This window comes from Sitophilus oryzae, unplaced genomic scaffold (genome assembly GCF_002938485.1).
Source record: "Sitophilus oryzae breed Bouriz unplaced genomic scaffold, Soryzae_2.0 scaffold_1184_pilon_pilon, whole genome shotgun sequence".
NCBI classification, from domain to species: Eukaryota; Metazoa; Arthropoda; class Insecta; order Coleoptera; family Curculionidae; genus Sitophilus; species Sitophilus oryzae.
The window spans coordinates 659,092-673,616 of record NW_022145820.1 but is presented as its reverse complement, the minus strand read 5'-3'; the positions used below and the strand labels follow the sequence as shown (position 1 = coordinate 673,616).

Below are 14,525 nucleotides of genomic sequence, written 5' to 3'. Positions count from 1 at the left end.
TCATAATCGAAATTCAAATAATAATACGAATAATTAACATATATTAAATTATGCAAATTTCCAGAAATAAAATACCGTTATTAAAAAAATACCCGTATTTTCATTATGTTGCTTTTAAAAAACATGTAGAGTTTTTTCCTTCTTAGTAAATATTAAGCTCATCTCTTTTAAAACATTTTTTTTTCTAAAGATCTTTTCAATACCGAAGTTATTTTCGTGGAAAAAAAATTCTTAAACGGAAAAATACACAACCCGGGAAACGTAGTAAAGAAAACTTGGGTGAAATACGTCTATATATACGTATATAAACGAGATACTGCTGTCTAATTTATTTTTTTACTGTTAAGTTTTGCTCTCCAAAAAAAAAGGGAAAGGAATGAAAAAAAGCTTTTTTCATAATACGTTTAACTCGAAATCATTTTTGTTATAGGTATTTGTTAATATTGGATGAGTAGGTACTGATTTAAATAAATTAGGTTACAAACTTTAAAAATACAGAGTGAGTCATAAATAAGTGCAGATATTTTCAGGGGTAGTATATTTCCACGCCAGAAACACTAATATTATTTTTTTTTCGCGAAAAAAAAAATTGAAAATTTGGAATGTTTGAAAAAAAATGAGATTTTTTTTAATTTTTAGTGAAAATATACAGGGTCCGGTAATATTACGTCGAGGATCTGTAGCTCCTAGAATAAAAAACTTGAGAATTCAGTTTAAGTACCAACCTAAAGTATGTACGAGGATGTACTTTTGGAAAATATTTTAACTTCTATAGGGTGGCTCAAGAAAGTGAGGTGAACTGGATGATTTTTTTGAAATAGATTACCCTATATAATATTGCATTTTTGACTTCCTTTCAGATTACTTCACATAATCCTAAGATATAAGTAAATATGTATATTTCGATAATTTTAGAGATATTAATAAATAAATAAAAAATATATATTTTTCATGCAATACAAAAACTCGAAAATTTAGTTCTTAAAAGGACTGTTTGTGCTTAAAAGTACAATTTTTAAAAAAAATACAAATGAAAATCGAAAAAAAATGAGAATTACTCCCAAAAATTCAACAACAACGCGATATTATACATGATAACGACTGACATTATAATAATTGTTAAATAATAAACGATAACGTTGCTGAACACGGCGCAATGTGACCAATATGGCGATAATAAAATTCAGTTTAAACTAATTTATGCAGCTTTATTATAAATAAAATAACTTTTTAGTTTTTTGTTTTCTTACTATCATAAATTATTGTACTTACTCGCTATCATAAAAAATTATACAATAAATTTAAAAAAATTTGCCAAAATTTCATTTAGTCGGGTTTAGTGTCAATTTTGATACGATTGATGATTGATGACGTGCATCGGAAAATGTTTTGCGATTACCGTATATAATATTTTTTTAAATGATCCCCGTATTTCATATTACATGCGATGTAACAGTCATTTAAATATAATATTATATTATTCCAGGAAATGTACATTCAAATGCAAAAAAACGCAACGAAAAATTTTTTGTAAAATTTAAAGTATTATACAGGGTGGTCCGAACTGTATCCCGGAAACTTCGGCAGCATATTCTGCATAAGTTCGTATAAATGTATGTCTTAAAATGCTTCATTTTGGAGATGCAGGGTGTAGAAATTTCATTTTTATTTCGATTTTTTTCAAATTCTGAAGTAACGTAATATTTGGATGAAAATTGGTGGCTGGGAGTTTTTTGACATGAGAAATTTGATTTTAATGTCAATATGACTCCTACTTGTAGAGGGCGCCACCTACGTATTTTTTAACTTGTTTGAAGATTTACTTTTAGTCCGTACCTGTATAAAATTACTCAGTAAAAAAATATACATTTACGACATTTTTTGCGTAAAAAAGGTCTCTTGGGAAAATCGCTACGAGTAATGGTTCTTGAGATATTTGGAATCGAATTTATCATTACTGTCATAATTGAAAAATTAAACACGTTGACTATATACATATAAATAGTTATTAGACTAAAGTCATAAATTTGAAATATTTTTGTGCCAAAGATTCAACTGAAACTCTTTAATCATTATTTTTTCGAATAAAAATGTATAATTAATTTAAAAAAATAAAAAGCTCCCGAATTTATTATTTCAATCAAATAACTATCTACTAACATGTTTATTTTTTGTCAATAATGCCATGTATTGACTATCTCCATCCTAAATATCTGGAGAACTGTCGCTGGCAGTGATTTTTACCAAGAGACATTTTTTACGTAAAATAAAGTGCAAACGTATATTTTTCCACTCAGTAGTGTAATACAGGGACGCACAAAAACTTATTACTCTTCAAAACAGTGTAACAAAATATAGGTGGCCAAATATCCAAAAATCCAAATATCAGCATCAGTTCAAAAATTATTTCGAAAAAATCGAAATAAAAATGAAACTTTTACACCCTGAATCTCCGAAACGAAGCATTTTAGGATAAAAGTTTATACGAACTTTTTTACTTATTTTTATTTGCAAAATTTGCTCCCCAAGTTATATGTTCTATTTTTTGCCATATTTTCATGAATTTTTTAGCAAACAAAATTAGACACATTTATTTTCACTAAGATAACCGGTATAATTAAAATAATATAAAAACGTGATTGGCCTTAAATACATTAAAACAAAAAGAAAATGTCTTTATTTATGTGTCAAGGTTTTTACCTTAAAACCAAAAAGGTACTTTTATCCAATTTTATCAAACTTTATTTAGCAGTCTATAGCAAATTGAAAGTGTTACAGATCGCTCTGGAGAGACTGACTTAGAAAAAACTTTGTCCCATTTCAGAAACATCGACTGTCAACTTTTAACGACGTGCATGTTTTGGAATAGACTTTAAAATCTTTCGAGCTTGCTACCGGCAAGTTCGGAGAAAAGTCAGTTTCGCAGGCTGTCGTTTCCTTCAGTTAAAGTTAAAGGGTTTTTATTAGCATGCAGAATTTAATATTGGGAAAGCGTATTTTTTCGTTTCCTGTTTATTTCGTTTTAATATTCAAAGTTAGTAGTTATAAACTTTTATTAAAACATTAAAATGTTTATACTCTCATAATTATTTTGTTTTGAGATGAGAGTTTTATTCAACTATATAGTACAGTACTTAACTTACTGCTGAACAACAGTTTATTTTCATTTTATTTAAAGATTAAGTATATTAATGTAATGTAAGTAATTAACTGTAAAGGCGAACTCTCACGACTCGTATTCTTGGCAACTAAGCCAATATTTGCTTACTTGGCAAATGTGGCGCTCGCACGAAGTATCCATTTCAACAAGTACGCCAGCACAAATATTGTTTAAATCCTTGGCAAGTAAACAGTATAGTCGCATCCATGGATACCCCCGTCGTTGCTAGTGATTCTTTTTTCTTTTTAAGTTCTTTTATTGTACACTGCAATACGATTTCTATGTTCTTTATGATTGGCCATCCATATGAAGGGCTCATTTTCGTATAAATCCATAAATTCTAAAACAACATCATTTGAAGACTACACGGGAAAACCGGCTTTGTCCATTTTAATAGGAACCGAGAAAAATGCAATTTAGTGTTTTAAAGGAATATGTTGTTTTCAGTTGAATAATTAGAAAAATAGTTTTTTCGTTTGAGTGCCTCTGTTAGTAAAACCAAAGCTGGCCAAGGCTACACTTGGCAAGTGTACGAATAATTGTGATCCTTTGACTCGGGCTATGTTTACCGACAGAGAGTGGGAACGCGACGAATGACAAATCATTGCACAAGGAAACCGTTCTCACAACATGGCGAGTTTGTTCCAATAAGAAATGTTTGCCAAGTATACGAATCGTGAGAATGCGAATAATATAAAAATTTATAACAAGTAAAGCGTTGTAAATATCAATTGGTATTTTCATCCCGAACACCAATAAAAGATGACGATATTTACTTACATTTCAATAGAGCTCCCTCAAAAGCAACCGATCAGAAATTCCGAAATAAAACACCTCTATTTACGAGAAAAATCATAAAATCCAATCACGTACTCTATTGGAGTTTTGTTTTATTGGCTTTCTTAGGTATATATAAGTCCTAAAATAGACATTGAAGACATCAAAAGAAGATAAAGGAACACTTAAATACTCCTAATCACAGAATTTGTCTTTTGCTACTTTGAAACTTGGTCCTATATATTCAAAACATAATGAATAACCCAAAACTGGAAATAGTAGAAGACTATATACAGGGTGCTACAAATTCGAGGTACGAGTATTGGTATCTCAGAAACTGTAGTAGATACGAAGATAGTTAAATTGGGGCAAAGTTGCTCCTTGGAATGTTCACCACGATGCCATCAAAAAAGTTTTAAAAATTTTAAGGATTGCTGAGTTTTTTGGAAAAGACGGACTTGAAAATCAATTTTATTTTTTCCTGTCGTTAGTTTTTAGAAAATCAAAAAACAAATTGCACATTCTTATAGCCACTTTATTAGGGCTATCTGACAGTATTTTTAGATTTTCAAATTAGCTGATAATTTGTGAGATACAGAGGCCAACTTAATTTTTTTAAATACGGATCTGCATTTTTTATTTCAGATTTCAAATTATCGGCTAATTTGAAAATGCTATCAGATAGCCCTAATAAAGTGGAAATGAATATTTAATTAGTTTTTCGATTTTCTTAAAAGTAACGACAGGCAAAAATTGGCGCCGTGAGGCACGTATAGCCGCCCATACTAAAATATGTTAATATCTCGAAAACTGCGACTTCGACTGATTTTGATGTTATTACAAATTTTGTTGCAAATATTATTCCTAATCTTAATTTGAAAACCGCGTTTCGCTAGCTACTGTAATTTTGGAGTTACGATATTTTAAAATTTTTAACCCCCTCCCATACCCCCTTACCAACCCCCCACCCCCACCAAAAACTAATGACCAGATTCTCGGGTGCCACAGTATTTTTGTGCCAAATTTGGTTAAAATCGGTTTAGCGGTTTTTGAGTTATCGTGTTACAGACGGACAGACAGACAGACACCATGAAAAGATTTTGTATTCAGGTCATTTATGACCCAAATAACTCATTTTGAGTGAAATTAAAAAAAAAACTTTCTTTTGCCGATTCTAATAGCCTACCATACCTATTGGTATGGTCGGCTAAAAATGAAATTGATTTTCTAAAAAATCCGTTTTCTTTAAAAAAATTTAGCAGTTCTTGAAATTTTTAAAACTTTTTTGATGGTGAACATCCTAAAGCGCAATTTTGCCCAAATTAAACCATGTCCGTATCTATTTCGGTTACCGAGATACCAAAGTTCGTACCTCAAATTTGTAGCGCCCTGTATATTGGGACAACTAATACACAGTTCGAGATCTTTACTATTAGAAATCAATAGAAGAGTAGTTATGAAAGAAACTCAATGATATTCAAATCTATAATGCCACTTTATCAGAAAACATTAGACCGATGTTGAAGAACGAAAGAAATAATTGTTCTTAAATTTATTGAAGAGTACCTTAAAATCCTCCAACCCTTAGCTTATGCCATCTCCATATTACATAGCGTTTAAAACATATTAGCACTTGTTAATGGACATGTATTCGATGACATCTAAATTGTAATGGATTAACCAATTAATAAATTTCGAATTTTTTTTTGATTGGTTGGGATGAAAATATCAGTCAGCCAGTTAGTAAATCGAGGAAAATTATATTATACATCCTAAAAATATAAGAATAATGAGTCACTAACAAGAAACTTCATATTACGTGCTTACAGAATCCCACTGCTGGTTTTTTTCTGAAGAACAAGATATATAAAGAAAAGAAAATAAACATGAAAATTTCTTACATTTTATAAAGAACTAAAGTAATAAAATATCATATCAATGTAGAAACTATAGAATAGTGTTTGGATGTAGATATAAAAGGAGAAATTTACGATTCCAGCAAAATTTAGTTTTCTTTTGCAAAGTTTCCACCCGAAATTCGGACATAAAACCATTTTATATTTTGACAGACGGTCATAAAATCGGGAGCAAACCCAATGGAAATATGTTTTATTGACCAACTTCAATTTATGAAGTGAGATAAAGAATGTAGGCAATAAAAAGAATGTCCGGCATTTCGGTTGTAAATTGAGGAAAATTATAGAATAAATAAATCACAAGCCAATACAAATATAATTTTTTATGGTTATACGTATTTATTATCTTTTTCTACATAAAACTAGAATTTTGTGGTATTGCAGTGATGGGCATTACGATTCTTTTTAATAAATCGATTCAATTTCTCATATTGAATCAACTCGTACAATTCAAAACAAGAATCGTAACTGGCTCTGGACTGATTATTTTAGCAATAATATTAAATTATCAATCCAATTTATATATACTATTTATTAAAGACTTCTTAATGCCAATTTAATATTTTTGGAGCCATACTTTAACTCCAGTTGGCTTGGAAATTAAAATCGATGACATTCCCCATATAATTTTACATATAAAATGACAGGGATCTTCATTTTATAACCATCGCTGACGCCGTTTTTTATCACATTGAGCAGAGGTCAACATTGTTGGCCTCTGCAGTTGCATAAAAACACGATTTCGTATTTTAGTCCAACATTTAATAGTCGGTAATATTATTTTAACAAAAATATTAACGTGAAAATTAAATACCTTACAGATACTACCGTACTAAGCACAGTATAAATAAGTTTTTTTCTTGTAAATAACCTTCTATCGTTTGCAATTTGTGCCTATGATGTTTGTTTAGGGCTTTTGTCTAAATATTGGTGCCTGCATTTATGCCTATATCACCGCCGGCGCCGCGCCGTAGAAACGAACGATCACATTGTAATCCGAATCAATTCTCACGATCCTTTTTTACAGCTCATTGTTCAAATCTTATAGATCCGTGCTGACCACGATTCAATTGAACGAACCATATTGTAAGCAATGAATCAATTCTCACGACTCTTTGAACGCACGTTCGCATTGTGATCCGATTCAATTCTCACGATTTTTTTTACGGCTCATCGTTCAAATTTTATGGATCCTTGCTGGCCACGATTCAATTGAACGAACCGGATGTCAAGCAATAAATCGAATCTCACGATTCATTTTTAATACTCGTTCAAATGAACGACTCGTTCAATCTTTGCCCACCTCTATGGTATTGTACAGGATTTTCGAAGATATTTACTGTGATATCTGAAGGTTTATCTATTGGAAGTTGTATGGTTTTACTTGTACCGCCAGAAATTGAATTAAAAATAAGCAAAAGGCGATAAGAAAGTAAAGAACAAAAACACCGCAATGGTTAGTCTGTCCAGTTCTACAGAGCCCCGCATGTAGAAGTAAAGATAGGTTCATATACACGCAAATTGTGAAATGCGAATTGCGAATATTGTTGTTATCGGTCGAAAAATATACAGGGGCGGCAAAATTGACAGAAAGTTATTTTAATATTTTGCGAATTCGCATAATTTTAAATCTGGGGGTGGGAATACTGACACTGATTTAATTTTTGCGAATATTCGCTGCGAATTTTGAGTTTTTTGTTTATAATATGTCATCTCTTGTCACGGTTATAATAATATAAACATTGGTTAAGATAGAGGAAACTAAAAACGTATGAAAATCATCATTAGGTATTTTTAACAATCTAATTCCACTTTTTTTATTTGCAGTACGAAGTTGAATGTATTGACTTCAAACTGGTAGTGTTTATTGGAAAATTTTCAAAATCACTGAGAATCGAAATCCTTTATAGACATTCTATGGTAGCTTCTATTTTTTTTTCATCGTTAGTTCTCATTTTTTGCAGCAAATTGTGATATGCTACTTAAATCACTAAATACAAGCCCTGAACTAGTAGTTTATACCATATTTAACCAGATAGCGCCACGCTGCTTTATGCTGCTCATTTCCTCTACTAAAAAAAGTTTTAATTAAAAATCCAATGTAAGTGTATAAATACATTTAATCACCCTGTATATGAGAGAAAGTTATTTTAAAAATATGTCGTACAGTGCCCAAATATTTGATAAAGAAAATTAAGTAAAAACCTGAAACAGAAAATCTGACATGAAGAATTTTTTGGAACTTTAGACCATTCTGTAGTTCTATCCAAATAGAAAAAATATTCCCTTTTCGTATGAGTATAACTTTCGTGTTTATTTATAGTTCAGTCGAAATCAAAGGAAATGAAAAATCACTTGTACTATTCGCTCATATTTACTCGTGGCGAATAAAAATCGACCAATTTCAAATACAAACAAGGAAATCGAAAAGTGTCGAAACGTGGCAGCTATATTACGGCTTTTTCTAATTGAAAAGCCCGCAAAAAAACAATAGAAACGAGGTATTATTTATTTCTATGCAGTTCCCGAAAAATCACGGACTGGATGTTCGGATATAAAACGGTTTATAGTTCGCGGGAAGACCGTAAAATCAAAACACGTACACCCAGAGGAAATATGTTTTATCTGTCGGTTCAGATTTACGTATTGCGATAAAGTATGCAAGAAATGAAATGGCCCAAAGCTGAACTAATCTCGAATATCTCTGATATTTAAATGAGTGTATTAAATACAACAAAATATTTAATTTCGTTGTTTAGGTATTTTAGTATTCATATCAAGAAATAAAATATATTAATAAATAATATTTTCTTGCCTTTAGCTGTGTATTTTTTTCTAATTTCGAAAAATCGAAAGTAGAATAAAAATAAAAAGTAAAAAGAAAATTGCCTTGCTCGTCGTAAAGGGGGGAACCAAGCTCCACTCCCACAACCAGTTTCTGGGCCTACCCTTCATCAGGTGGGCTGTCAAGGGGCTGGTTCTCACCGATACGGCAAGCAAAACTTCTTCTATATCAACCGATGATGTAGTAAAGTGTCGGTGAGATATTAGTGTATCTCCCGTCAAGAGATGGTAAAGAGCGTTTTTCGGCCCGCTCAAATATATATAAAATGAACAAAATTCTTACAGCTTTAGTGTATATTAATAAATAATATTTTCTTGCCTTTAGCTGTGTATTTTTTTCTAATTTCGAAAAATCGAAAGTAGAAAATAACCTCACCGACACTTTACTACATCGTCTGTTGATATAGACGAAGTTTTACTTGCCGTATCGGTGAGAACCAACCCCTGTAGAGGTGTAGAGGTTCGATAAGGAAGGGTTTCTCGAATCTCAAATTCCAAGAGGGTGAAAACGCCCCTCAAATATTACAATATTTGTTATTTAAAAAACGGTTAGTCTTTCGGGAAAACGCTTGGACAAGCATAATTTATTTGTTTTTTTTACATATTTTGAAATTTTTTAAAAAATCATACAGGGTATTCCAAAAAGTTGGGTAATTTCTTAACCACGATTCTGCTTACTGCTTGACGTAAAAAGCTTATTTTTGGCAAACAGATTTTTCGAAAGCCAAATTAAAACGAGATGAAACTACCCCTCAAATATTACCAAGTTATATAATAATATCGCTATATTGTGTTTCTCATGCTGACATAAATGTGAGAAAATTTTATCCAGTTTGTATGTTAATGGAAATTCTTGCTTTGCTTTATCATCACCGTTACAAATAATTAATTCGACGCGAACGAAGTCGCTACTTCCACTATAATATGTTGTAAAAAGACGGAAGTAATAATATTATTAAATAAAAAAATCACTCAAGTATTTATGTAGAATAATAGTAAAATAACCATTCAAAAAATATTTAACACAATGAATAACAAATAAACAACTGATTTATTACACGTTATTAATTAAATACCGTTTCTGTCACATTATTAATTATTACCCCATCATGTGTGACACAATATTAATATCTCATCAAAATTTCATAATCCCCTCAAACAGTGAGTGAGATACAGAGGGGTGGCGTATTTTATTAATTTTTTACGTTGACAGACATACCGAAATGAAAAACGGAACGTTTGTTATTCCTCTGGAGGTTGCATCACTTTTTTGGTGGAAAAATGTAAATATAAACTCGAATGACATAAATATCAAATGTATACGCTTTTCGAAGAACACAATATTTAAATTTAGATCTGCAAGTTATGAATGACTTAAAAATTAAATATTGTAAATTTAATATGCAGTATGTCCCCGGTTTGTCTTCACAAGAGGAGACACTTTTTATTATTGAAGTTTTGAGAAAAATGCATTCTTCATAAAAATGTTTGCTGCTTCTAAAATGGTTAATCCCGTTTATATCTTTCCAAATTTCAATACCGTTTTAGGGAAAATTAGGAAAAACATAAAAATATAGTTGAATTTTGAAACTTGATTTGAAAAAAAAAATGAACTATTTTAAACACTTTCCTGTATACTACTGAAATGAAGATAATACAATCTAATACAGCGGTAGCAAAATGAGTAACTAACTATAAAAAATAAAGTTCCAACCCTAGATGCAACATATTTTATAAAGCAAATATATTTTTTCAAATTCAGTTCAATCAAAATGCATTCAATCCAAATTTTGATGCATTACCTAGAAGAAATATATCAACCCAACATTGATCTCGAAAATTAAATTGTAATACTTACGTCTTTATCAGATACTAGGCGTCACTCAGCTTTCCATTTAATTTCGAAAACTTCTAAGTTGAAAACTGAGAAATCAACTCAGAGTATAGGTATTACTTATTTTAAGAATTACACAAACGAAACGCTGAGATAAACTAATAACTAAGTATAATTAATAATTAAATGTTCAATAGAATAAATTAAGAATATGAGAAAATTGACGTTTAAAAATAATTGTTGATATATTGTAGTACCAAAGTAGATTACTCTTAATGCATGGTAAGTTAAATCTGCACGCTTCTGAATATTATTTTTTATTAATTATTCCTCATAAAGTCTGGCAATCTTGGTACCAAAATGTCGGGACTCTTTATATTTCAAAAAAAATGTACTATGTGAACATCAGAAATATGCATAACATGTGTAAAATTTATCAAAGTGATTCTTAAGCAATTAAATATATAATATGCCTGAAAGGCTTAATGAATTAAAATGAATTTAAATTATAGCTATAAAATTAAATGATCTGGACTTTTTTATTCGTTCTGGTCACAAGTTGGTTGTGGTGAACTGCTACCGGAACTGGATTGTGGTGTAAGTTGTTTCTGAACAGACAGGATCGAAAATTTGGATGAATTCAGGAGATTTCTCCGTTATTCCCGGCGTGAAATGTAGGAACAAACTTGAGGGCTCAATGACAGGTACAATAAAAGACAAAATGGCACCAGAAAATAAAGCCACCATAAAATAACCTTATAAGTACAAAAACGTTACTTAAAGTTACGCGTAAAATAGTTTAAGAGTCTTACCTCTGCTTAGAGGGTTTTCCCAAACAAATTGGCAAAATGCCAACAAACGCCGATAGCTCTATCGGGTTCAGTCTTTAGCTACCAATATGGCGATGAAGGTAGACACGAGGTACCTGGTCCTATACCGTCAGAAATAAAGTGACCAACGAAACTCAAAAATCTCACCAGAAATAAACTTAAAGAAAAAATAAAAGATAATAACAATACTTAGGACGCAATCTCGGTGCGAGGACTTAAACTTGAATTATTTAAATAAAATAATTTTTGTACATTTATATTAATTATGTGAATTTTAAATAAAATGCTAAAAATTAAAATTACAATTAATAAACAAATTCTTCTATTTACATTGTTCTACAAATTCATTGTTTTAATCGTTTTAATACAGATCTGGTCATCGAAACTGAGTGATCTGGATTATAACGTATAAAACAGTGATGTTGACAGTTTAATGCAAAATCAAATGTATTCAAACTAGATCTTACGACCCATTGCTCACCGGCGAACAGCTCTGTCCAATAGTGTTAGTTGTTATAATATAATTCCAGAAGAAAATTCTTATAAAAAAAACATTCCATCTTTTTTTTTAATTCTAGTGCTACAAATTACTAAAGAAAATATCTAAAATGAGTAAAACATATTTATGTCAGTGAAATAAGCATTTCAACAAAAATATCTCTGTAAAACCAAGTTTTTGGTATTTCAGCTGACTGTTAAAACATGAGAACTAGAGAAGCAATTATTTATGTTAAAGAAATATTATTTCAACGAAAAATCTAAGAGAATAGGGGATAATTAATACCAGAGTTGTTAAACTCCCCGAACAAATTTCTGACTAGTTCTAACCGCGACCCCAAAACTTTTCTGCCGCAATATAGCGTAAAATTTTATAGACCACGTTTCTACCCTCCTTACGAATTAAGGGTGAAATATTTGCCAACATAAAAGGAACCTACTTACCGTATTAATATTGTATTAGTCTCGAAGCTCTGTGTCAGACTGATACTAATGTGTATAACTTACATATTCGAGGATTTTATCGCAATAATGTATTACGTTGCCTATATTCTTTTGTTGGTTTAGACCGAACTTTGCCATCTTATATTACACGGCAACCTTTTCCTTTTTCAAAGTTAGATATAAGATTTCCAATTTAATCCAAGCCAAGCGCCAGAGTTAATATTATATGAGGTATATTTTCAGTTCATCATTTAATATGGGTATGGGCTTCTTCTTAAAATAAATCATTTCTTATATTTTTTTAATGAAGACTTAATATTTGCTTCAATTTTGGGGTATATATTGCCACTAAAACAAAAACATACTAATCAAAATATATGATTTAATTAAAATAATTTAAATAAAACAACAAAAATATTAAACATAGAGTAGATTTCTCTGAAGGGACATATTGCGACTCGAAAATCATGAGTTTCGTTTAGACTTCGCTTTTCTACTTCGAGTAACATATCCTTCGTAAAGCTCTGATGATCGTCAATATTCGACGCGAAGGCAGCATATGAAGAAGAAGAAAGATATATATAAAAATAATAATATGATCAATTTTTTTATTTTTTTTAATTTTTTTTTTATTTTTCATTTCATTTAATATATTGCTATTTGTATGTGAATTTGTATGAAAATATTTGGATCCAGAATGGAAAATAAAAATTACTAAAACGGCCTCTATATTACACAAACATTTTTAGAAATTATGATTAAAATACACGGCGTATTTAGTCTTTGATTATATATAAATTGGATTATAGATTTCCACTAGCTAACTTCAAAGAACAAGTTTTTTAATTAAATTTTCATAGTAATCCGCTACGTAATGCTCATAATTTATCATATTTGGTTTCATTTACTTTCATTTAGCCATTGATTAAATTACATCAGTTAAATTGGAAAATTTATAAAAACCTATAAAAAATAAACATTTTATCTATTATTTATTCAATATTATATACTAAGGGCTGGCAAAGGTTAGTCTTGGGTCGAGATTTCCGTATGTGAGAAGAGTATAATGCGTTTATAATGTACTGAACAAAGAGAGGACAGTAAACACGTTGCCAAACATGAAATAAACCAAGAAACTGTGCACATCGCTAAAGGCGCGTTTCCACGGGTCGACTCAAATCGAACGACTAGGTAGTTCGACCGAAAGTCGAATGTGTAAACATTGATTCTACTAAGTCGCTCGATTAGTGGTTCGATTCGACTGAAGTCGAGAGTCAGTCTACTTTTTGTGTTTCGATCTATGACGTTTTAGTTGAACGACTGGAAGTCGTTTGTGTATACGCCAAATTCGACTATGTTTGTGTGTCTGGCATTTTGGAATGCGATATAATGCCTCAAGAGATGAAAAGCTATCGCCTGTAGCTAAAAATTTCAGAACTACCTCTAGTTTAACCTTAGCTGGTAGGGCCTCCTTCATATTGGTATTATTTTTCTGAATAATTGAAAAAACGTTTTCTAGCAAAAACTTAAATTGTTTTTCAGATATTGTAATATGATTTCGGTACGACCGCGGATCTTCTATAGCAAGTTCTTTTAACAGTCTATTTGACGCTCCGAGTGTATTACGTCTTAATATCCAAGGGCGTGTCCAACATTGCCTTCTTTTCTTTTTCTCTATCAGAATATTCTTTAGTTCCTCAATTAAAACTTCGGTTCTAATAGCAAGACCTGTTAGAATCACCACGCCACCGTTCGTCGCCATTTTAAAACTATGCAAATTATTCGACTTGAGTAGAAACGTGGAAACAATTTTTTTTTCGACTCAAGTCGAACTACTTAGTCGTTCGACTTGAGTCGACTCGTGGAAACGCGCCTTAAGAGACGTGGAAGGGGATATAGTAGATTTGTCGCAGTTGACCGGTCGACCCAATCAATACCTCTGTCAGTACTTAAAGTTCTAGGGAAAGGTGTACGTCATGCGTTCAGCTTCACGATTTAATTACGTCTCGTGATACTTAATTTGTTCATTTATTAACGAATCGTATTTTTTTTAACTGCAAGCTAGAAACACTTGCATTTTTGGTAAAAATAAGTGGTATTGAGTGGGTGTTCGATAGTGGTCGCGCTATTAGAACTCTGAATTCAAAAATCGATATCTCGAAATCTATTAGAAATAAAAAAATTACACGATTGCTGAAAATTGCTATGCTCTAAAAGTAAAT

The 14,525-nt window shown here is 30.9% G+C and overlaps 1 protein-coding gene across 1 annotated transcript in view; it reads right to left on the bottom strand.

Annotated features, from left to right (window-relative positions):
- Positions 1 to 14,065, bottom strand: part of LOC115891556 — a 145,593-nt gene extending 131,528 nt beyond the window's left edge. Inside the window, exon 1 of the mRNA XM_030912043.1 lies at positions 13,930 to 14,065. Coding sequence (XP_030767903.1) covers positions 13,930 to 14,065 — 136 coding nt within the window. The remainder of the gene's footprint in view (positions 1 to 13,929) is intronic.
- Between the last annotated feature and the right edge of the window lie 460 nt (positions 14,066 to 14,525).